Raw genomic sequence first — 25,787 nt, 5'->3', positions numbered from 1 at the left:
AAAACACTTTGTTACACATAATAGTTACTCATTCAGGCTTCAGGGATGAGTGTTGAGTATTGTCTTCTCCTTCAGTTGCTGCTTACAGCAAGTTTCAGAAAAGCCTTCTCATGCATTCACCCTTAATTGTCAAAAGTCTCTTGTTCCATCTCTCAATAGCGGCCGATTTGCTTTCTAAGCTTCCTGGAACAAGCCCCCTCCCGGCTCAGAATGGATGAATGGCGCTGCTGGGACATACAAGAACAACAAGAAAGTGCTGTATGCATTTTATGACTGATACATGAGTATTTTCAATGAAGAGCACAGCCTAAAAAAGAATCCAAGGTCTGTGCTCTGCTTCGCTGTGGTACAGCAATAGGGTATTAAAAAGTAAGTGCAAGCTTTAAGAGTGGCTTTGGAGCTGGATCCATGCTTCCTGTTTCTGATTCAGCGTGCCCTATAAAAGCTGTGTGGAATCAGTCCCTCAGCAGCATAAGCTGGATTTTTCCATTAAGTTCTCATCAGACTCCACTATTCAAGTCTGGCTCTGTTGTTTCAGCTACTTTAAAGACAATTTCATGTCTTCTTTCCATCTCAATGAAATGCTGCCCCATAGCTAGGAAATAACAAGCGCAAGTCACTGCAACTCTGGAGAAGTAGCACTAGTTTGGCTACTACCTCTTTTTTTTTTCCTTTGCCCCTAAAAACTTCAAAAAGTAATGGTATAAGAAGACTTTCACGTCATTCCTGCTAGTAGGTCATGTTTGTTTGGCTGGGATGGGGAGTTAGTGTTTTCAGTAACGCACCACATCTGCACATAAATAAAGCAGAAAGTGCAGTTCCCCTAAAGCTTGCTGTATTGCTAGAGTCTTTCTTCCAAAAAGCCCTGTGCACCAGAGGCCCTTCCTGTCCCTTTCAGTCTCTCTCTCGTTGCCTTCCCTTGCAGTTTGCTCACTTTCTGATTCCTTTCACACATAACTGCAGTCAAATCGATGGCCAAGCTCCTGTGCTTGCTGCCAGTGCTCAAGGAACCCACTGCAGAGCTCCTGCGCAGGTTTTATCATGCTGCTCCATGCCTTGGGATAGCGACTGCTGTCGATCCAATTGACATTGAACAGAGATGTGCAGTTGCTATTCTGTTTTCTGTGAGTAAGAAGTACGTGGTAAACCTGTTCTCACCTTCAGGGAGTTGTGTGCAATCTGGGCACAGACTGAACGGCAGCCCCCGCAGCCAGCGTTACGAGACGCCTCAGGGTATATCCTGTTCTAGAGCCAGTTAAATGCTGAAAGGAGTGGATGAAAGCATTTCTTTCTATATTATGTCTCCAAGCTGGTATACGTTTAACATTTGCTCAGCTTTGCCACTGTACGTAAACTGCTTCCTTTCAGGTGGATTGGTGCAGTCGATAGTGATACAGAGAAAGCCAAACATAAGCAATGGCAACTCTTAGACTTTTAGACAATATGGCATGATGCCCGAGGGATACACTTACTGTACCCAACGCCAAGTTAACACTCGCACTTTTGAGATAATATAGAAAGCTGGTGAATTCTGGATGTATTTATGCAGTCATAGTAGAGACCGCCCTCCTAAATTTCATCTGCAGACAAGCCATTTCCCGGTTCTCAGTGCTAGAGTATTTGCAGTCTGCTTTGGAGTTTGCCCAGTGCCCTACAAGATAGGACTGGTGATAGGGCAGTTAATGCTTGCATTTGTGACAGATTAGTACATCAGTGAACTTTTTTCCTGCTGATTTATAATCATCATGTAGCTGCAACTTAAACAAGGCAGTCTGTTGCCCGGATTTGTTCCAGAAAGTTCGAGAAGATTAAATCTGACTTTCTCAGTGGCAAGTGAGATAAAATTAGAGCATTATTGATTGTTGCCTCAGTGTGTGCTGCTCGGCTTCCCAAGGAGAATAGAAATTTAAACGAAGGGAGAAGGGGGCCAACAGCTGCACATGGTGCCTCAGCTGACACTCGGCTGCACACAGTCGCAGAGCGCTCCTGGCTGTAGCAGCTTTCTCCTCAAAATGTTAGGATCATTAAACAGGGGCTCCTCTAAGTGCCTGTTGTTAGAATGGTTTCAGGGAAAATTTGGCCTTTTCTGAGTGGCTACACCTCAGATTAATTCACATCGTTCCCTCTTGCACGTAAGCAGTCGTCCTGTCGTGTGCCACGGTGCTGATGCTGGTGGCAGCTCTCCCTGTGCTGCTCTGGAGCCAGGAGCAAAGGGCCCTTCTCGCAGCTTGCACGGAAGATCCTAGCAGGACCCCACTCTCTTTGCTGAATTGGGGGCAGGTCTTCCTCTCAAATCTCCAGGGCTCTGACTCGTTAATGGACCACTTACCTTTGCTCTCCAGCCTGAGCTCTGGCTTGGTTTAATCCACGGAGCTGACATTATTTTTCCTATCTGTGCTCGCAGATATGATTCATAACATCTCATGGCACCATCTATTTTCAAAGTGAATCTGATCAAGCCCGTATTTCAGATCACTCTGTTTTTGAATGCTAGTAAATCTACTGCAGATGTGAGACTTCTCCATCCAAGTCCAACTGGCAGGTCATCATGTGCATCCCTATGCAGATGTGCTGGAAAAGCACCCAATTCATATGTTCAGGTTCTTAAGGAGTCTTAACACCGGCACTAAGCCTGCAGCTGCATTGGGTTGGCTTGCCTTTAAAACCTCTACAAATAAGGAGGGGGACTGCATCTCCCACAGCTGCCCATAAGATGTTTGGCTACCTCGTTCTCCCTGCTCCTGGGATTTCTTCTGGGGATGTCCAATTGCCTCAGGTCTAGTAGGGAATCAAGTTTTGACCCTAAATTGGAGAAACTGCTGCAGCTCTGTTGCATGACTGGCTATTTAGCAGGCAAGCACAGTACTTACTTAAAAATGCTCCTAATAAGTGCAACTCCGTAGATGTAAGGGTAAATGATAGAAGCATACAGATTTTGCACATCACAAACTCAACTGCTATGGCTGGAAGTCTGCAGCTGACTGGATACACGTTACTGTTGACAAGAGATCCTACAAGTTGGGGTTGATGCATAATTACAGAATATGGTTGCAAATGTTTGTATTCCTGCAGCTAGTGCTGTATCAGCATTTGTGCAGGACAAACTTTCCTCCACTGTGAACACTTGCATCAGTAATGAGTTTCTAAAGACGTGCTTTTTTTTTTTTTTCTTTTTTCTGTAGAAAATACAGAACTTGGAAAAAAAGAGGTCTCAAAAAGAGTAATGATTAGTTAAAACTTTACCGATTGTGTCAGTAAATTCTCTTTAGCAGTTTGACTCACTGCCTGTCTTAATATTTCTCTTGGCTCAGGATAGCTTTTTCTTGTATATAACAACAGCTGCCTTATTAGAGGTGCGTCTTGAGTTTTTGACACTGGAGAATGTAAATAGCACCTCGGAGCTGCATCTCTGTTCTTATCTTGCTGATCAGATTCCCAGAGAGGAAGAGATGATGCAAGCACTGCTTTACCCTGGGGACGTGTCCCACCCACGCTCTGAGAGGACTGCGTAGTGTGCTGGTGGCAGTGGAAAAGACCTTGCCTCGCTGGCATACATATGAAGCACTGCCCCCATCTGATGAGGGTCCAGGAACGCCAGGTGTGGTCTCATCTCAAAATCTTCTTCATATTCTTTTGCTGGTGGGACAAAGCTTGCCCTTGTAAAAACTCAGACTGCCGTATTTGGGAGCTTGGTTCTTTCCCACTAATTAAGACGGATGAGTCTGTAGGGAAAGGGCAAGAATCTAGAGAGAAATAATCCTTCTATTGCCTAATTCCTTTCCAAATGTATAGTTCCTTATAGCACACGAGAGGCTATTTTGGAAGAACTGTTGTTGCATCCCTATCCTTCAAACATTTGTGCACATCGTGTATATTGAAGTAAGTCAATCCTGCTGGGGGCCTTCGATTCCACTTGATGTTTTTTTTCCAATTAGTAAAGATCAAGAAGCATGACTAAAATGCAAATTGCCAGTCTTTGCTCTTTTCAGACATTGGCTGTAAAGCATATTTTTTAAGCACCATCTGCTGTACGTTCAGAAAATAGCAACCAAAACTGTTCTTCTCTTTCCAGCTTTTTAATCAAATTAAATGACTTAAATGCTGTCCTTCACACTGTCAAATAGATTGCTTCAACTCTTGGATGTTTAAACTGTATTTGTGTAGTTATCCAGCTGCATTATCTTTTCATGTATAGTGACATATATAATACACATCGGAGAGAGACACTTTTAGGGGAGAAATCATATTACAAAACACCATGTCCTACAACAGAACAGTGGAAGGAGACAGGCAAATAAGAGCTATGTTGGGCCTGATTTCCAGATGTGCTAAATAAAACGGGATGAATAGAACTGAAGACAGAGCATTGTCTTTTGAGGGGAGATTTAGTATGTGGCAACTGCAGGACACAATGATAAAAACAGAAGTGATACATCAATTCAGAATCCTCAGTGGAAAGTATTAGCTTTTCAGTATGGTTTAATACTGTTTTCCAGAAGAGTGTGGCTGCCTGTCAGATCACCCATTACCCGTATACCCAGCCATCAGAACTGTATTGAGGGTGAACTGCAGGCGGTGAAGAAAAATTACTCCAATTAATCAATAGCCTGCGCTGAGTGAACAGGCTGAAAGGAGTAAAGAAGCCCACAGAACATTTAAATGAACAACAGTTACCAGCTTTTTTATTTTTTCTCGGTCTGAGTGTTAGCCCTTCTTTATTTTTTAAGGAAGTTTCCCTATTCTAGTGCATCGATGAAAAAAAACCATGAGTGTCAGATTGTGCTTGGTTCAAAATGTCGTGCGCAAGAGCAGGAAGGGAAAACTACTATGAGAGGTGAGGCAGGGCCTCACCAAATGAAAACAGCAAGTGAAGGCAGCAGAGATGGAGAAGCTGGAATCAGCGAGATACCCTATTGGAGCTTCTTCTCCTCCTTTCCTGTCCTCCCTGGCCTTTTCCATTTCTCCCGCAGGCCTTCTGCTCATCAAGCCTTACAAGTATTACTCGTTTTGTCCCTCTTGCTTGCAGCTCAGGGAGTTCATTGCCCACCATGGACCTACTCAGCAGTGAACCTGGGCCTCATGGGTCAGAGACTTCATCAGCAGGACCTATAGATCATGTGTTGAGGTGAGTGCAGGAGGTGACATTTCAGGTTTGAATGCTATCCTTAAGCTGTGGATTTGTTCTGGTCTTTTCCAAGGGTTTCATATATAAAGCTGGGTGTCTTCATTTTTCATGTTATTCACCCTTTGGTTCTGTGCCTTAAACCCCTGGGGTTGAACACTTGTAGCTGCTAGAGGTACTGGCAGGACCTACGCTCTGCACCCATGGAAAGAGCAAGTGCTCTGAAGAAGGTCAGTTGGGAAACCTCCCATGCTGGGCAGACAAAATGCTTAATCTTTGAGCTAAACCTCACCTGATGGCCACGTGGAGTTTGACAAGGGAGAAGAAAGAATAAAGCCTGTACCTGTATGATGCTTAGGAGGAAAATTAATACTGCAGCATTTTCAGTGAGGAAAAATATTACCAAATAACCCTCCCCACTGAGGCAGAGGTAAAAGTGACATGTGAGCATTTGAAGTCAGAGTTGGCATGCTCAGCATCTAGGCATCAACCCACATGCAACTCCAGACCTTGCAACCTCAGCATCACCCTCAAGCCTCGGAAAAAAGGGAAATCTGAATGGATGTGTATTAGTGAGATAAGCCTGCCCTGTCCAAAATGAATATTCCGTGTCACATGATACCAGAGCAGCCTCCTCGGGGGCACTGGGAGTTTCACCTCAGGATAATTAGTACAGACCAAGGAACAGTCTCACAGCTGCAGCACCAGTAGCCCCATAAATTTCAAATGAAAAAAAAAGGGGGCTCTTACCCTCCAAGCTGTCACTGCCTCGGCCAAGTAGGGAGAAGTCTCCTGAGGAGAAGCAGCAGGTCCTCTTTCTCGCTCAAGCCAGAGGCAGGCCTGCTCTGAGCCCTGTGGTTCATGGTCCATATACTCGCTTGGAAGCAGGACAGGTTCTTCTTTCCAAAAAATAAAAATACTTAGCAATTGTGAGGCCTCATCTGGAGCTCAGTGGACTTGCCAAAGCAGAAGCCTTGCCTGAATAGAAATCAGTAGGTTTCTAGCAAATTTGTTCTTATAGTTTCTGTGATTTTGTAAGGCCTTGACATTCCTATTCCACCCAAACCTGAGGCAAATGGCAGTGAAGTAACTTCACCAAATGATATTATATGAGCCAGTCATAGACTGAAAAAAAAAGACTCCAAAATCCCAGCTTCCAAATCACGTGTAAAAACAAAGGTGAACACATTCTGCATGGCCCTGCACACTTCCCTCCTTTCCCAAGAAATAACTGTATTTGTCATCAGTTCTTGGTAGAACACAGTAGCAGTCATTGCATGGAAGATTTTTATGAATCAGACCAAACCAGCACAGTTGTTTTAGGTGACAGGAAATAACCAGGCAAAATTTTTTATCTATGTAAAGATAATAAATATTAAGTTTATAAGGGAATAAATAAAGTCATTACAAACAGACTCATCACAATCCTACTTTTACAAAATTATATTAGTACAATATTCTTGCCAAAAACTGTTTAGACACTCACAGACAAGCCATGTCAAAGTTACTGAACAGATTTGCAGTTGTGTAAGTCACACTGAACTACATAATCATTTAAAATTCAACAAAGATATAAACTGAGACATACTGCAGACAGAAATTTACTAAAACTTTAAATATATTTTATATTTACATGAATGCACCTCTGGTGAAATCTCTTAAAAATTAGCATGAGAAAGCAATGCGATTTTAAACATCAAATTGTAAACATTCTTCACCAAAGCTCTTGGTGTTAGAGGAGCATTTTCCCCAAATTGCATATAAAATATTTCAAGCAACCTATCCATATATTAATGGCTTCAAACAACTAACATATGTGATACACCCTAATCTTCCCTGCAGCTTCTCTTCCACTTGATCATTTGCAGGGTAAGTTAATTAGAATGAACAAGGTAAGCAAGTCTCTTTCTTTTTTCTTATTTATACCATTTATCAAAATTTTGTGTAAGTAAAGTAACAACAACAAATTACCTTTTTTTTCACCTTCATTTATATGCCATGGTCTCTTATTAGCAAATTATTTATACTGATTTGGGTTGCAGATTCTTTTATTCTAATACAGTGTTATTAGAGATTGATATTAACTATAGCTAGAAGCAATTGGTAGTGTTTGTTAATATGTCAAGGATGTTTTAGAAGTCTAAAAACTGAGGAAAGTCACACCAAAATTGATTGATCCACAGCTATAAAGCTTGGATTGGTGTTAGTTTGATCTGACACCAGTTAAAACCAGTAGAGCTAGCAAGAGTGAGCTCACTGAAATTGTTCCCTACTTTCAGCACTGCAAAAGAAAAATCAAGACCAGTATGTCCTTGTCTTTTAACAAAAAGATAAAATAAAATAAAATAAAATAAAATAAAATAAAATAAAATAAAATAAAATAGGATAGGAAATTAGAGTGTATGAAATTACTATGTTGGCATCAAAAATCAGTAGAAAATTTTTCTTCCATCTTCTAAAGTCTTAATACAAAAAGCTTCAAAAAGCACTGACATCTGTGATGTTCTAGCAGTAGATATCATCGTGACCATAAAATAGATCTATGTATAGATATAATGAAGAAATACAAACTAGTAGGCTACGAGTTTAAGACTTGATCCTGCCAGATGCTGAACTCTCTGGCCGTGACCCAGCAAACCGTTTAAACATGTGGTTATAAGCCAGCGTGCATGTTACCCCACTGAAGCAAATGAGGTTATTCAAAGTTTGAGTACATAGTTAAGGGCTTTGAAAAATTGGGTCATTAAAGTACCAACCACTTACTGCCAGAGTATGAGGCTAAATTGCCTCTGTGAACAGGTTGTTACATAGCTGTCCATTAGGAGGCTTACGTATGTTCTTTGAAGCATACTTTGAAGCATTTTTTTCACCACTGGAGACGGGAAAAAACCCCACATGTTTCTGCCTGGACAGGCAATTCCTACATCCCCATCATTTCATTTTCATGTGCAAAACCAAATTATACTGCTGTCCAGGTATAAGTATTCCATGGGGGAATACAAAACGTGTTCAGTGATAATGCTTATTATACAACCCTCTCTTACAAAAACACACCCTCTACGAGCCAATTTGCTTCTTGATGCAGGCCTAGGAAAACTCATGATAAAGGACAAAGTCATGCAAATAGCTATGCAAATGTCACATTGCATATTTAACGCATATTAATCTGAAAATTTTTAAAATACTGCTTGGCATTCAGCAACATTGCCGCCTGGTAAAAAGTCATTGCTGGGGGAAAAAAAAAAGTGCTCTTTGTAGTTAGTAAAATTTGCAGTTGTATCTCAAAGTCAGGAAAAAAAAAACAGTTAAAAATGTGCATTTGTAGCCTCTGCTCATACCACTGTAGACTTTAAAAGAGGGAAACAGATGCATGTTCACTAAAACATACATCACGGGGAAAAATGAAATAACTTTGTTTTGTTAGCGGTAGTATGAGGGACCCCCTTTCTGAATTCTGCCTAATCTCAACCCAGGAATTAAAATCACTTTTCTTAATTTAGGTGACTTGTCCTACTGTGACTTAGCAGTTGTGACCCACAGTAGGAATGGTACCTCATAACTTTATTTTAATTATAGATGTATTCAGAGCTCAATATATTCTGTTCTATTGTGATCTCAACATATGATTCATAAGAATATTTACGTAATGAAGCCCACTTCTCAGTTCCTGTTTGTCAAATACTGACATTTTGGCATAATGTCCCATTAGTCAGGGCAGTTCCCAAAATGTCTGAGACATCTCACTGCTTTTAGACAGCTGAGGAAAGTAGATCCATTTTGCTTGTCCACTTAAAAATGTATGGGCTATTAATCTGATCTTACCTTGTTATGTTTTAATGGAGGACCAGACTCTCCTCTCACTTTATATGACTCTATATGGTCATTCCAAGGATCAGTTCAGCTTTTGCAAATGTCAAGTTCTATCAATGGGAGGCTAAGCAGTGTCAAGCTGGATTTGAATCCTGTGTTCAAAAGAAGCAAAAATTCTGATGAGAAGCATTTCTTTCTTTTAAGTTATCTACCAGAAGCTACTGATGTGGTTTAAGGATAGGCTCACATTTGGGAAGGATATTAAGAATCTTTTCATTTTTGCTCTAAGTAGCTTCAGTGTACAAGAAGTTCTGGGAAGACCTGGGAGTACCTACAAAGACTTGTGGCTACAACCCAAATTACTCTGCTTGACTAAGTTTTATCTATCTGCATGGTTTATAAATCACAATATTCCTGACAAAAATAGACACAGTTGACAGTAAGGGGGGAGTGGGTCTATGTATTTTGCCTCCACGTATGCCAACAAAAAGCTAGCTTTGAAGTGATAGTGATATGGGACAACCTGATGCAAAGCAGACCTGAGAAGAGTGGTAAAATACCAGCAGACATTCCTCAGTGCTGCCTAGCATTTTAGAAAAAAAAATATCCATAAACTTAAAAAAGATGCATAAATATGAAGGCCTTATTTCCTAAGTGAACTACAAAGTATTAAATGACTTGCCAGAGAATACGTAGCGGATTATTGGCAAAGCAAAGCAAAGATGCAAGTCTTCCCTTGACTGCATCTACTGGACTATAGCACTCTTTCTCACACTTTTGGATCCTCTGCTCCTTCAAATGTATTTCCCTTTATGAACTGGCATAAAGTTCTATGAACATATTGACTTAAACATAAGCATGACCAAAAGTTATACAACCACCAGTTTCGTGTGGTGAATATAGCATATGGATTGCTTATAATAACTTTATGCTATTATTAAAAACACATTATTGCCCTCGCATGCTATAAAATTGAATTATCAGTGAATTTTGTGAAAAACAAATCCCCGGCGGTATGCAGGAAGCTTCCGCTTTTAGCATCCTAGGAATAACACTGCATAAGCCAAACGTGGAACTAGAAAGAATGTGGTATTAAGGATGAAGATGGACTGCAACCCAAACTCTCTGAGGGCAGTGCTGGTATTGCTGTTATTGACATTACTGGACTAAACTTCTTTAAAGAAGATGGTCAAACAGGAGAGAGGTGTGAGGCAGCCACACCTGCCACTGATCTGGTCTGAATAGTTCAGCTGGGCACAGGGTAATCACAGCTATGGTCATAAAGCCTGTGCCAAGCTGAAGCTTGGGGACAGCCTCTAGAAGAGCAGAGTGCAGTCCTACCATTCCCTTGACAGCTTTGTAGGAAAAAGCTGTACAGCACCAGGGAGGCACAATCAGAGAGGTAAGAAGTAAAAAACCACTTTCCTCAGTACGCATCATTAAAGCAAAAAGTAAGGGGTTGCCATTAATTTGGTAGATTTTCCAGAACTCAGCTGAGGAGTAAGTCCTCATTTTGAGATAACATATAGGTCAGGTTTCAAAGTGAATCATTTTATGATTAAAAGCAACAATAACTAAAGAAAACCCCCAAAAAACAATTCATACGCCGGGTAGTGTCAGTTACCTTTTCACCAGGCATCAGCTAGCATCACTTGAACGCCACCAGTGGGCCAAGAGCTAGAGGGCTCCCCCTTCCTCTTTCACTCGCTGTCATTAGCCAGGAGAAGAAAAGGGAAAGGCAGTTCTTTGCACTCTTCATGCATGCAATTCATTAGAAACTTTTTGTCTGTGTTACAGTTAAACCCTCTGCATGTATCTTTATTGGAGGAATACTGATTGATAGTAACAAAAGCCTATCTTAAGCTAGAGCTGGGCAAATAACCTTCTTAATGTTTTAGACCCCATATCTCAGCTTAGAAAGCTCAAGGAGACAGTAATGTTCTTCGATCTAACTGATGCTTTAAATTATTTTAATGCCTGCCATTTCACATTTTAACTCTGTGGACCAGTTGCAATTGTTCTAAATTTCAGCTTCTCCATTCAATTATCACATGAGCCACATAAAACCCTTTCAGTTTCCTGCTCTGATGGGATCTGCGCATTTGCAATTCTGTTTCCCAGTGCACTTGTATATGTGGCTTTGAAATCCTCTCTGCCAGTAAAACTGAATTATTTGATTGTTCCGAGAAAACGAACACAAAGAGGACATAAAAAAGATCAAGCTGAATTTATTTAAGATTTGGACAAACATCCGTGGAACGCGCCCGGCATTATTTGCCCAGCTCTTTTTAACACTCTGATGGTACAGCATTTTGGGAGCGTGGTGCCTAAGCTAACCCCGTTTCCTCAACACCTCCCCCTGCGAGAGCATCACAGACACGTTGTGTAACACAAACGTGTCACCCCCTCGCGCACTGTAAGCCCAGACATTGTGAAGCTTCCCGGGGCGTGAAGAATTAGGGAAGAAAATTGTTCAAAGCAGCACAATGTTCAATTTCAATGCGAGGCATAATGGAAGTAGCTGTGTGGGAGGATATTACTTCATTATAAACCTAAATCAGATGCCCAAAGATTTCTATCATCTCCAGAGGACATTCCATCAGGCTCTCCATGAGGTTTTCCAGTGGAAGAAAAATACCCCTGCTCCCTTCAGGCTTGAGAAAGTTGTATGGCTTTTTTAACAGTTTCTAATGAAATCCCGTATTATTGCTTCTCCCCTGGGAGACTTCAAAAGTCAAGCAAACTTCACAGAGCCCACATGTTCATAAACCTCAAGCAAAAGAACAGTAAGGAAATAAATTGCAATTCTCCAATTAGCATTTGACATTCTCTACTGTTTTTTTGAAAGGCAGAATTTGTCTTTCTTCTTAACCATACTGATAAATTAAATGAGTTACTAAACCCAGCATTATTTCATGTTCTAATGCGCACTGAAATCAAAAGCTCCAATTCACAGTGGGATTTGCTTTCTGCATAATATTTTGGGGAAATATGAAACAAACCCAGCAGTTTAGACCATGTTAAAGGAGCTAAAATGTCCATGAATATTTTCTCCAAGCTCCTCATTGTGTATTCACAGCTGCTGCCAAACACAACAGCATAGAAGGAGTATTAGGATATGAAATGGGAAGTGGTCAGATTTTCAAAGCAAGCTGCTGGGTGCCGAGCACTTGAAAATCTGCCCCCTGACTCCTTGGTGCTGTTCCAGAAAGAAATATCTCCAGGCTGGCAGCTCGCCAATCAGCTTTGGAAATCCCTTTGCACAGTAATTTCAGTAAAGCAGAAAAGCCGATCTCTAGCTTTCTCTGCATGATTAAGCACTGTCACCAATCACTATGCAGCTCTAAGGTACACATGAAATATTCCTAGATAAATCCTCCTTCTCCAGAGAAATGTGTTTCCTGTTCAACTGTAAATCCAGGTTCTGTGTTGAAACTAATCCGGTCTGGCAATGCTATGGCCCTAGAAAAGTTTCCTTGGAAACGACAAACTTAGGCAACAGCCAAGTCATCCAATCTTTTCATGCCACAATATTATATTAAAAACACCTCGTTTATTTTTACAGTAACTCCCATGACTTGCAGATTAGCATCCTAGAAATAATAATACATAAACTTTATAGCAAAAAATATACATATAATAATTCATCCTTCTATGATATATAGAAATGATGTATATTTGTGTGTGTGTACATATATATATATATAAATACATGGGTTGTACTTACGTTTAGGGCACTTGAGTAGAGATATGTATATCTACATACACACAGTATACATTTAGGTATCTTGGTAGATGCTCATGTGCGCATACGTAAACACACAGAAATGCACACACACAGGAGCATATTTACACTCTGAATCGGTGTGTACTTTGCCCAATCCGTACACAGACAGCTGCAGTCCTTCACCGAGATCTTCACGGGCCTCAGTGACCCCCACATCAGTGTCCATGGAGAGAACCGGTGTCATCGCTGCGGACACAGGACTGGCTTGATGCATCTTCCTTTGTGAAGGACTAAGTTTGCTGGACAGTGGCAGCCGGCAACGCAGGGCTTGTTGCATGGGCCAATCTCATTCCAGTTGTCACATGTTTTGACACATCCAGGGCCACAGGTATCATAAACTGCACCGTGTTTGCACTGGGTTGCTGAAAGGCAGTTAAAAAGGAGGAATTAAAAAAGGGGTGGGGAAGGAAAGAGTATTACACAAAGTCTGTTCACTTTCTATTGCAAATATCTGAAATCACTATTTCTTTTGTAAAGAGATTTGACTATGCTAAATGCAGTGATACTTCACACAGCAGGTATAAAGGAATCCAATCCAATTCTCAACAGTATTCAACTTTTGAGAATTTTAACATGGTTGACTGGACTGTATATGTAGCAGAGAAAGGAAAATCTAGATCTCAAATCTTCAAAACTTTGAGAAGGTTTCTATTCACAAGTAGACCTATGCTTTATATTTAAGGCTTAGCATCGTTTATTTATTTAGTATAATGCCTTTTCTCAAAGATTCCTGAAACATTCACACAGACAGACAGTTATTTTCACTCTTACGGAAAGGACATCAAAAAGGGGAAATCATTCACCACATCAGCCTTCCTAAGATTGTACTTTCAGTATTGCATATTATAGCAAATCAAAACAATGTGGTTAATTTAGCAGCTCCATTTCTAAAATAGAAAGTCAATGATTTCCATGTTTTTATGCTATTTTATCAAGGGATCACTGAGAATGATGATTCTTGTACTTAATGATTCTAGTGTCTTTTCATTGATTTATGCAGCTGATTGATAGTGCAATGGATTTCCAACACAGAGACCACTGAGGGCTCAGCTAAAAGCACTATGCCCCCACCACATCAATATTTAAACTGTTAACGTTTTACATTCTGCCATTACAGTGTAGAGAATAATACATGAGTCAGTACTGAATAAAAGCCTGTTAGTCCTTCAAACAGCTGCGCTGATGGCAAAAACAAGTAGCGATCAGATAGCTCATAGATGGAAACACAATCTCAAGCATCCAGGATCATCTCTTGCTATTTACAGTGAAATAGCTGTACTAAAAAGGTTTCTTCCATTTGGAGGGAGATGGAAGATCCAGATTTTGTTAAAGAGCAGTTTGGTTATGGACAGAAGAGTGTCATTGAAGATTAGCCTGAAAATGCCATTACTCTGCTGCAATTATTCATAAAGAGAAAATATGCATATAAGCTGATTAAAATATTAAAGCTTATGTGAGTGTATCATGAGGATAGAAGTCTGAGTACTAAGAGATCATATTTAAAGGGCTCCTCTTCAGCTGTACAAAGTGAACTTCACAACAGCATCAGCTTCTTGCAGGTTTTACTTCTTGCAAATTTTATGTTATTTATACATTTGCATAAAGCAGGCCCGAGGGGAGGAAAGAAGTTAGGAAAGAATGCTTCAAAGATCTCTCAGTTTAAAGGAGCAAACAAAAAAAATGGAAATATTGGTTAGTGCTTCAGAAAGCAATCTTGGAGATACGCAGAATTAGCCACTGAATATTAGGGTAGGTATAAGGAAAAGAAAAAGCAGTCTAGTTTTAAGTATAAGCAAGCACTAGAACAAACTGCCTAAGTCTGTGAAACATCTTTGATTGAACAGCCTTTAAAAATAGGTTGGACAAACATCCTTCAGAAATGTTCTAGATACGCTTATTCTGCCTGTGGTCATAGGTCTCTTAAGGATTTTTTTCCAGCCTTATATTTCTAACTTGCTCAGTCCTATGAGTTTCCTGCATTTAAAGATGGAAAAAAAATGTAAAAGGAAAAATTAAAATGAAATATAAATTAAAGGGGAAATTTAGAAGGTAGGAAAACATGCAAGCAATGTTAATAATACAGTAAAACATGAGAATTGCTACAAACTGTGCGCTTACACAACGTGTTAAAATGGAGATTGAACTCCATAAGAGTGGAAACTAAAATGCTTGCAGCTTTGGAAACAACGTATTCATTGTCTAGAAAAGTGGACTGAGATGTTGGAAAGTGATAGTGACTGTCCATGCACAACCTGTAGTATCTCAAGGGACCCATTTACCAGAAGCATTGGTGCCTCCTCTCTGAAAATGAGTTTCCTTTCAAAGAGTCTCAAAGTGACCAACCACAAAACCAAGACACGAGGCTCCAGCACATGCAATTGCCATGCAGCAAGTGCCTTCAGGCCGTGGAGCTTTTCCCCACGAAGCTTTATGGCGCTCCTAGACAGCCCTCTCTTTCCATCTGAGCTCTGTTTGGTGCCTCAGCTGGTGGGTTGGAGGAAAGTTGGCTCCAGGTCTCCTTTCCACTTCCTCATCTCTGCCCAGAGGAAATGAGAATATATTGGAGGCTGCTCTCCGCCGCCCCATCATCCTAAGAGCTCCCCGGCTCTGCTCTGACCATGTCGATCTACGTCCCAAACATCTCCCTTAGACTGCATCATGGAGCACGCACGAGGGCCCGACTTGCCACTGCAGTTGACATGTCAGTAACCTCCTATCTAGGGAAAACTGGGGAAAAAAAATAAAAAAAAGGAACGATGGCTACTGCTTAAGTTTCCTGGATGGCTTTTCTTGTTGGGCACTTCAGTTAACATGCAGCGAGATTGATCCAGAACTCTCCACTTCATCCACAAGCTTGAAAAATAAAAATAAAGACATGCTGCAGCATGCTTCCCCAGGACTGCTGAAATGAGTCAGTACCATGTAAACATGGAAAACAGAAGCCTTTGCACCCGTTTTTCGGGGCAATTTCCTCTCTTAAAGCACTGAGCTCTGTTAGTAATAACTTCCTTAGTGCACTAGCGCTACCAAAAAAAAAAAGTACAAAAGTTACTAATAATACTGCGTTTTGCAACGTTACCAGTCCCAACAGGATTTTTCCACTCTTCTTCTAGAACATGTGTTTGGCATGGGGGACGCGAGCTTCCTCAGACCGCTTTCCACGCTGGCAGGATGGCAGCCAGCTCTGCTCCAGAAGCCATAGAGTCACATAAATACAGCCCTGTGCCTGAGCTAATAAACCCTGCCTAATAAGGCTGCATGGTTTTCAGGCCAGAGCTGGTTTATTGCAGCCAGGTTGGCACATTCACAGAGGAGGCTTGTATCTGTCTTGGTCGGCACGGTTGTCACTTCTGAGTAACCGTTCTCCCCAGCAAAAAGCCGAAATATCAAAGAGGGAATATCTGTGGGCTTCCCTTGTGGGATGGTGTCCAATTAATCTGATTCCACAGAAATTTCCGAGGTGACATTTGTGCATCCATTTCTCATGCTGATTTTTCAGTTGCTGTTGCGCAGCTTGTCCTTCCCTGTTTTTCTCTTGGGATTTCCAAGCTAGCTGTCACTTGTGGTGCTTTAGCTCACAAAATGTCCTTCAGCATGAAGCCAGGGAAGGTACCCGATCTGGCCTCTGACCACCTAGCGATGCAGTTGTGTTGATATTTTCAACTTTCAGGTTTGAAGAAGCTTCCATAGAAAAGCCCAGATAACCTTCCTGCCTCCGATACCTATGCATGAGACTAAAGTGATTAAAGGAAACCTAAATGCTATAGGGTGAGTTTGCTCACAGCAGAAGAAAGAGGATCCCGGAGAGAAGATACATAATCAGCTCTAGACTCATCCTTCTCTAGGTCAGCTAACCACACAGAGATCAAAGAGGAAAATTACTAAATTACTCAGGATTTAGGAGGAGCATGCCAGCTCCAGCTCACTGCTCGCATGATCGTTTCACACTTTATTACTGCTCATCTCTGCTTTTCCTTTCTGTCTGTGCAGTCATGCCTGTGGCAAGAGTTATTGCCTTCTGCCGTCAGCCTCAACGTCCTCAGAATTTCAGTGTTGAATTGCTAGAGGATGAGGCCTTTCCCCATCCTCAGGTTACTTAACTCCTCCTCAGAACCTCTTTCTTATCTTTTCTTGGGCTGAAAATAAACTTCCTCTGTATCTTCCTACTGTTTCTAACCTCTCCCTTCCACTTGTATCCTCTCTTTTGCCTACGTCATGTGCTTTTTTCTCTTATTTCTTTCTTCTCACACTCTGACTCTCCGGCTTTCTTTCTTCTCCTTCGTATACTGCTTTTTGTCTTTTCCATATATCTTTCTACTTTTTTTTTCCTGTATCCTTAATAATGGTGCTCATTCTCTACTAATTTCCATGGAAGCCTGGATTCTTTTCCAAACCCGCCAAGTTCCCATGCGGCTCTGACCGACCCTTTCCTGCAAGAACGTCCTCCCTCTTCACTATTCATTAGCTCCTTCTCTTCACCCACCCTGTGCAGTGACATACCCTCCTTCCCAAGCAGGCCCCAGAGCACACCAGGCCCGTGCTGCAGTATTTCCCTGATGGCTGAGAGGAGGATTCGCTGCCGGGCTGAGGGAGGAGGAAGAGCGTTCAGGGAACAGGACATGTAATTTAGCCTCCCGAGCATCCCCTTTGGCTGGCTGTCCGGACAACGCAGGCTTTCTGAAGACTATAAGAATGAGCTAAGCGTCCAGCATTCAGCGTAGGGGAACTGGCAAGCACACGAGATCTGTTTTTATAACGCACAAAAGAATAATTAAAACCTGACTTTACTAATAAGTATACTCCTTTTTCATCAGAACCCAGCTCTTCCAAGTATCCCACCAGCTATGAAATGTCAAACAGGAAATGAAAGTCACAGAATGTTAAAGTTTTATTGTGGATATATTGTTTCATACCCAGAAACTTTTATCCATAATTAGGACACAATAATTGTAACTACAAGTCTTTTCAGAGAAAAAGTGAGTTAAAGATCAAAACTTTCATCCTGGCCATTGGTAAGAACTGCAGTGGATGCCCTATAATTTAATTTAACCATACCTTGTACTATAGAATATTGTCCTATGCATTTGATACTGGATTCTTAAAAAAAGTTTTTGAAAATACTTCACCACATACATACAACATTTTCTGCTAAATAACAAGCTTTTCCTCTTCCCCTCTGGAAGTCTGCGAAGGGATTAAAAAAAATCAAGTGGATTTAAACACTTTTTCAATTAGCTTTAATGGAAGATGTGTATTTAAATTCCTTCATTATGCTCTCTCTTTCTTTGCCTTAGAAAGTTTTCTTCTCTTTGGCAAAATATCAGAAAAATTGTGAAAGGAAGTTTCAATCAGTGAAGTAATGATATGCCAAGACCTGCCTTAAGGCAGTGACTGGAGTTTCTATTCTGCGTTGTATGGAATCTGCCACAGTGGGGTCCGGATCTGAGCTGCTTTGGTCAAGAATAACAAAGTAGAGATCATCCAGGCTGCTTGTTCTGGGTGCCTCTGATCTGCTACTGGATCAATAGATTACAATTACATATGTCATATGTAATTGTCAATATGTCATATTGGATATTATTTGAGAACATATCCTTGAACAGTATTCATTTAGTGACACACTCTTTGGATAGTTCTGTTCTTTTGTAAGAAAGAAAAAAAAATCCAGCCTTTCAGGAGCAGTCAGTCAAATGTAATTTTGTCTGTCTTTCATCCACTCTTGGTACTCGGACTTAACATAAAGGGAAATTAAAGTTGAGAGAGTAGACTGTGGGCCACATACAATCACCGAAATGGACCACAGAGTAATAGCTCTTTAACCAGCATTGAATATTCTTCTCTCATTTTTTTTTCCACTGCTATCAATTGCTTTACATAAATCTGAATACCTGCCCAGACAAACTGATGCCATTATAGAGTGTCCTAAATTAACAGGACCATCATCAGGGGAAATATTCACCCACAATATTGCAATTTACTTCAAGTGCCCATGACCGCAGACCACCACTTCTCTTGGCAACAACTATTCACAATTACATGCAATTAATGCAGCTAATCACATGGGGAATCTGGCCCAAGCACCAAATTTAAGGCAGTTCAGCGTTTTAATATTCCCATTAAAAACACTATCTTTTCTTCCCTCACTGTGCCTATTATATCTATATGTTATCTCTGAAGATGTTTATCTGTGCCTTAACAGGACAAAGGAATTTGAAAATGAGTGGTAAGCAACTATTTACATATTTTGAATGAAAAAGACGTGGTTCTTCATGCAAGTACATAAAATTAGGACATCTGGCAAAGTTACTAAGAGAAATAAATACTTCTAGTGTTTGTTACCTGAAAGTCCTTCCTGGTAAGGTGTTTTTCTCAATTTAACCACACTGCTGATGGAATTCCAGGGCTTTCTGAAGACTTCTCCATTTCCAGTCTTCCTCCACCAGGACCAGGATGATACCCTATCACCTATACCCTATTGCTTAAGCCTGGGGTTGCAGTGAAGCAATGGGAGAGCGCTTACCTGCACAGTTCTGCTCAGGGATCCACTGGACTTTCAAGCCTTCCCTCTGGCAGGCTCGGGCATAGGCCAGGAATGACTCACAGTAGCAGTTTTTATGAACGGGGCACTCGCACATGTCCGTCACGCAGGACCTGCAGAACAAAGCCCAGGAACAAATAAGCAAGAGTAGATGTGACAAAGACCTCTCCGAGATTTGGGCTCATGCTTTTCTCTTTTTTCTTCCTTTCTTTTTTGGTGTTAACACATTATTTCTTCTTCCCTCTAATTTAATAATAATAATAGTACTAAAAATAACAAAGGATAACCAGAACAAATCCCAGTAACAGCAGCAGCATTGAATGGAGGGGTCCTGCAGGCACTCACTGAACACGTGCCAGGTCATGCAAGGGATGAAGCGATGCCATCTCTGCAGCCTCTCCCTGCTTTGCAGGCCCCAAAGCAGCTCAATGCCTGTTTTCTCCATGGCAGGACTACTAAATGCCGGACTTCAAGAGATGTATAAAGGAGCAGGGCTGATGCAGCATAACTGAGCGATTTTTATGCTAAGAAATCCCCCAGATGGTTGTTAACAGCACCATCTCCTTCCATTGCGTACCATGCAGTCACTGGGAGCAAAATGTGGCTGAGAGCAAAGCTCCTCACACGGCCTGAAGCAAAACTGCTACCATGTATGTCACTACTATATTTAAAGTTAGCTCACTGAGCATTCATGCCCAGCCAAAAATTTGGCATGGGCCTTAAAGTCACAAATGAGCTTTCTGTGTTAATCTCCCTCACTGGGGAGTAAAATTTGTCTTCAGGAAACGTATAGGTATTGTCTTGCTTCTTCAGAAACCTTCTCCATAGCCACAGCTTGGAAAAGAAGCACCTCGACCCAAGGCATGCAGAAGCCCTAATGGCTGCAGGGTGCTTAGGAGCCTCGGGGAGTGCTTTATACAAAGGCAGCAGGGAGAACTGCTGTCCTTTCAAACATGGCCAAGCTTGTTTCTCTCTCCTGAAAGAGGAGCACTTCCCCTTCTCAAAGTCACTGGCTATTTCTGTGCAGTTATATTTAATAGCTCTGCTTGGCTTGTTCATTAGCTTCTAATCATTTTTGCCCTCAGTGAACCCCCAAAATGAACCTACCTAAAAATGACAAATAAAGAACATAAGTGCTAATGTAAAAAGGTGTATGTCCTGCATTTATCCATATACATGTAATGTGAATAAATAGAATTGCTCGGTATTAAAGAGATAACACTTTTGTCTTTACAGTCCAGTGGTTTTCACTTGAAATAACCTTACTTCCTAGTGAAAAGGTACGTTTATTTTGCTTTGGGTCTGCTAGTTGGTCCCTTCACATCTTTTAAAATAGTAGATGTGGCTGCACAGGCTGCAAGGAGCAGATTAGCACAGCATCCTTGGCATTGTTTGGCATTGCAGCTGATAAAAGCCTTGTATAAGCATAAGAGGTCACCTTTCCACTTAATACACTGGATAGCTTTACACCGTTTCCTTCGGCCACAACATGCTGCACTCACTCTTTTGCTTGCATCCTGTTCTGTGGTTAACAGCAAAATAGGAAACGTTCAATACCCCCTGTGCCATTTAAGAGGCGAATGTCTCATTTCACAGTGAAGTGGATGCTTTGCTACTGTAGCAAATTATTAGCCCAAAGACAGTCTGTAATAATCTCCACAGAGGGAGTCAGTTATCAAGATATCATTTCAAGACGTCGTTTTTCTTCTGGCTGTGCTAGCCTCCTTGACCAAGCACATTTTATTGCTCTCCACTAAGTTGCAGTTGCTCTTCAAGCGCAGGGTGTTTAGGAATGCTTGCCAGTGCCAGGCTGGTTATGTGCTCCCTCACTTCCTGCCTTAGGAATTATAAAATCCTAAACCCGAGGTACTTCCCCTGGTTTGGAGAGCGCAGATTTACAGCTCTGCACCGCGAGAGTCTCCGGTTACTCGGAGGGGACGCCAGCCCCAGCAGGAGCCAGCGCGGTTAAACCGCCTCAGGTGCTCGCCTCGGGCCCTGCAACTTCCCGGCACCAAAACCCGGCATGCCAAATGACGGACCGTCCCCAGCACTAGCGGTTCAGGTACTCGGCCTACGTTTACATTAATAACTAAAGAAGACCAAGGCATGGGCTCTCCCTCTGCCTCCTCTGCTTTTTCACGACTAGCACATTCATGACACAGTTCATGCTCTCCCTAGCAAAGCCCTGGCACCCTTTGCGGCACGAGGGGGCCAGGTCAACCCAGGTGCCCTAAGGCAGCAGAGCAGCCACGCGGTTTGAGGGGTAGCGTGTTCAGCCTTACTCACGTGAGCGATGCTGTGCCCTTAGCCCTCGGCATCCAAATGGCCCGGGATGTCCCGAGTGAAACATCTCCAGCATGGCTGGGATCAGCACAGCCTTCTCTACACTCTCCAGCGTGGATGTCTGCTAAAAACGGTGGCACGCCATGTGCAACACAAATAACACACTCTGATTCAATGCACATCTAATTGCTTGTGTAATCCTTATTTTCCTGATTGCTCCTTAATGCAGGTAACAGCTGCTGGGCTGCATCCCTAGGTTTGGCTGAGGAGCAATCATCAGACTGCAGTTGTTTAATAAATCATTGCAGTTGCTAATTATTTTTAAGGTTAAATAATAATGGAGAAAGAGAGAGTAAAGGAAACTATATGCACAACTGCCAAGCCTAGTCAACAGTCAAAATAAAACCGTTTTTTTTTTTTTTTGTTTGTTTTCTCCTCATGAATTTCCTCACTGGCAAATTTAGTGCCTTAATATTCGCTGTAGCTAGATGGATTGGCAACTCAGCTGGGAAGGTGTCACTTCTGCAGTCAGCAGGGAACAGGTCCTTGTTTTTCTTGATAACCGGCACAGTCACTGCTTCCCTCTAGTGCGCCCTGCGGGAAGCTCCAGGCACGGCCACGAGAGAGTCAAAAGGCAATTCCGGGAAAGGCGGGAGCAGCAAAGAAGACCTTTCTCAGGAGCGGGGGATATACTAAGATTTCTAAAAAATATATCCTCCTCATGGTGGTGAACTATCCTTGCCTCTTCTTTTGTCATCTTTTGTATTAGAGAAAATCCTGCCACTGACAGAGTTTAGCTGAGAGCTCTCATGTGCTACTGATACTACTTTTAGAGCGGAACAGCATACTGATTAGAAAAGACAGGTATTTTAATCTTAAGCAAATTGACATAATTATTGCTATAACCATAAAATCACACACGTAAGTGATAAATCCTTTTGTCACGTTACAGACACTTGTGTATCTATGAAGTAATCCCATGTTCTGTCCCATGTAGGCATAAGGGTACAGCAGGAAATGTGGTTTTCCTCGCTGTGTCATCGCCACCCTCTCAAGCATCCTTTAAACTTAGTCATGCTTTCCCAGCGTGCTACACTTTCGTTTAGACATCTCTTTGAAAACAGACATCTTCCCAGTCCCAAAAATAGTACACACGTACACATACTTGCATATGGATCAAAGCAGACACTTGGCTATCCAACACTTTCTTCTATAGTTACAACACATAGTGTGGCTCTCTGCATATTACACTAGTCTCTGTACAGGATAGCAGTTGAAATAAATAGTGGATTTCTCTACTAGGCAGAGAAGAGGGGCAATATAGAGAGACGCCCAGCTACCAAGACGACAGACTGAATAAAAACAGGCTTTGAAACCTGTTCACATCAAGTTAGGGAAGAAGTGCTCATCTTTCATGTGAGCCCAGTTCTCCAGAGAACATTATTTGGAGCCCAGCAGCCTAGATGATGAGGCCCTTCAACCCTGGCCTGGTCCCAAACACCTCGCTGTGACTCCTTTTGATGCTGCCTATCCACCTGCAAGGTGTGTGTTAGAGAAGGTGCTGGCTGGGTGTGCGTAATCACAAACTTGCAAAGGAAAACCCAGCAGCAGCAGCTGTGGGGCTCACTCCTCAAGGAGACACACGCACACTGTTCCACATCTTCAAAGCAAATGGGAATGAGCACACTCCTTCAGCAACAGCTCTTTTTCACATTAAACCATGGAAAGGCTCCAAGTCCCACAAAGGGCAAAACAATGAGTCCTGTGCTACATGCACTATTAAAAAGAGGAAGAAAAGATCACAAAAATGCATCCTGCAGCCACAGTCCGTGCCATGTGGGATTGAAACTGCAGATGTTTGGTGTCACTTGCTGAACATCTGCAGTTCCTTCTACTTTACAGTATACAAAAATTCTAAATCAATTGTGTTAGGAGAGACTCTGTCTTTTTGCATTTAGTGTTTTTTTCTCATTTCACAACAAAAACATGATGTAGCATCATGGTACCTTCAAGCAGAGGATCTACACGGGTGGAAAACATCAAGGTCTTCTCCTTTAGCATCAGTTATGAAAAAGGCCAAATTCTACATGACAGCCAAACTGGGAGCCAGTGGTTTCAGTCAATAGGCACGTTTTTACAAGAAAGTTTCTTTGGGCTGCTCTTCCTACAAAGGTCCAAAAAAGTTGCCATTATCTATGGCTCCAAAGTAGGGAAGTCACTTCTCAAGAAGATCAGAAGATGAGCCAGACTCTGAAATACAACAGAAAAGCTCATGCTACTGTAAACTCTGTCTTGTCTGTGTGTCCATGTTTAATCCTACTGAAGTATTGAAGCTTTTTATTTGGGGCTGGAAACCTTTTATGACTTTGAGACTTGAGATCTTTCTCTCTTCCTCCAGAATTTACTGATATTAATAAAAAATAGAAAGTAACTCATGAGGAAGAAAACTTTGGAAACTGCCAAAACCACAGGAGTTTTAACATCCATATGGTATTCATGCAAAGTATTTGTGCAAAGTAAAGAGGACGATAAAATAAAATTAAATCTTAAATACCGCTACCTACTTCTCTATTAAGCGAGAAAGCACCCAGAGTAAGTGGTAACCAATCTACATATGCTTTCTACTGGAAACTTCTCCATGGTATAAGAACTCCCACACTGCTGAACTGGTTCCAAAAATCCCTAGAAATGTGCAACCAGAAAGGGAACTCACAGTTCATCTTCTGTGAGCAGTGCATAGCAAACCAGAAATCTGCTGCAGGCGTTTGCTTTCTTCAGAGAAGTCATTGAGAGCACTGGCCATAATGTTTGAGAATATCACAGTAATTCTTGGCAGATTGTAGAGGAGAAGGCTGTAATAGTGGGCATTTGAATCACAGAATCGTAGAATGCTTAAGGTTGGAAGGGACCTCTAGAGGTCACCTAGTCCAACCCCCCTGCACACGCAGGGTCACCTAGAGCACGTGGCACAGGACTGCGTCCAAGCGGGTTTTGAAGATCTGCAGAGAAGGAGACTGCACAACCTCTCTGGGCAGAATGGGCAGCTCAAATTCAGTTCTCATCTCTAACTTATTTTGCATCTTTTACTCAATTGTGGACTGTTGCCACAAGAAGCCAAGCAAGAAGAAATGATAAAATACAGAACTTCACTGTAGATTAAAAGTTGCATATGATTTAAGATGTCTTCAGCATAGTAATCAGGACACACACAAAATGAGGAGTCCTAATTTCACTCTGACTGCTCCTGTTCCTGAAACAGGTACAGATTTGGTGCTCACAGATCATTATACAGAAACATACAAGATATCCATATCTACCCTTGCATTGCCAAGGCAAGCTTCCAAAGAAGTTGTTTAGAGAAGTCCCATCAAGTTGGAAAAAAAAGATGCTTTAAATTCAAGTGATAATTGTTGTTGGTAATTTTCAACATACCAAAGACAGAGAGTAATTCAATTTGATTTCTTTGCATACCCAGCTTTTTCAGAAAAGCTCAGAACCCACACTTTGCTCACAAACAGTAAGCAAAATGATACTTTCCAGTGACTTTGAAAAAATAAAGGTCTTTGTAGACCTCTGAAAAAACATACTGTGCTGCACAGTATCACTATAAGCCTACAGTACACTCCACTAAAAGTATTATCCAAAGCCATTTGGAAAATACCAAAAAGAGTGTTCTATGTGTATTTTTAACCTTTATATAAAGAGCATGCTGTGCCAGAATTGCATTTTATTGCCTTAACCAGCATTACCCACAAGAATATGGTAAAATGAACAATGAAACATTCTGGAACATTTTCTAAAACTTCAGAGAATTAAAGTTCTTGGGACAAAACGACTCTGACACCATGTTTATAATCTTCCTTGAATACACAATAGCAGTCATAAAGGCACTTAAAAGGAGGGGTGGGGGGGGTATACAAACAAAATGAAAAAACCTCCACAAAATAGAAAAATGACCTTCCCTACTATTCTCTTCACGATAATTCTTCTACTAGTATGCTAAGCAGGCTTTTACTATCCTGTGCTTAGATCCTCACAGGCATCTGTTCCTTTAAAAGTTTCTTCTGGTCCTGAGAATGGAAAGGCTGGCTGAAGTCCCTCCATGGGGAAATAGCTGAACTATGACTGAGGAAGACAGTAAAGTCCCACACTGGGCTCCAAGAGCCATCTGGTATGACTCAGAATATTTCCAAGAGCTGAAGGTTATGGTACAGTAGAGCAACAGACTTGCCACTTTCAGAGAGTGC

The 25,787-nt window shown here is 41.6% G+C and overlaps 1 protein-coding gene across 3 annotated transcripts in view; it reads right to left on the bottom strand.

Moving 5' to 3' along the window:
- Window positions 1-12,890: 12,890 nt before the first annotated feature.
- BMPER (BMP binding endothelial regulator) overlaps window positions 12,891-25,787 on the bottom strand; it is a 150,422-nt gene continuing 137,525 nt past the window's right edge. For all 3 annotated transcript variants that reach the window (XM_010226532.2, XM_088521370.1, XM_088521369.1), the window contains 2 exons: window positions 19,240-19,370; window positions 12,891-13,081 (listed from right to left, as the gene is read on the bottom strand). In XM_010226532.2, the coding sequence (XP_010224834.2) occupies window positions 12,900-13,081; window positions 19,240-19,370 (313 nt within the window). In that variant the 3' untranslated portion in view covers window positions 12,891-12,899. The remainder of the gene's footprint in view (window positions 13,082-19,239; window positions 19,371-25,787) is intronic.

This window comes from Tinamus guttatus, unplaced genomic scaffold (assembly GCF_059628265.1).
Source record: "Tinamus guttatus ecotype Peru unplaced genomic scaffold, ASM5962826v1 Tinamus_guttatus_pri_ptg000119l, whole genome shotgun sequence".
Classification (NCBI taxonomy): Eukaryota; Metazoa; Chordata; class Aves; order Tinamiformes; family Tinamidae; genus Tinamus; species Tinamus guttatus.
Note: the sequence above shows the minus strand (reverse complement) of the source record. Positions and strands in the feature narration are given on the sequence as shown.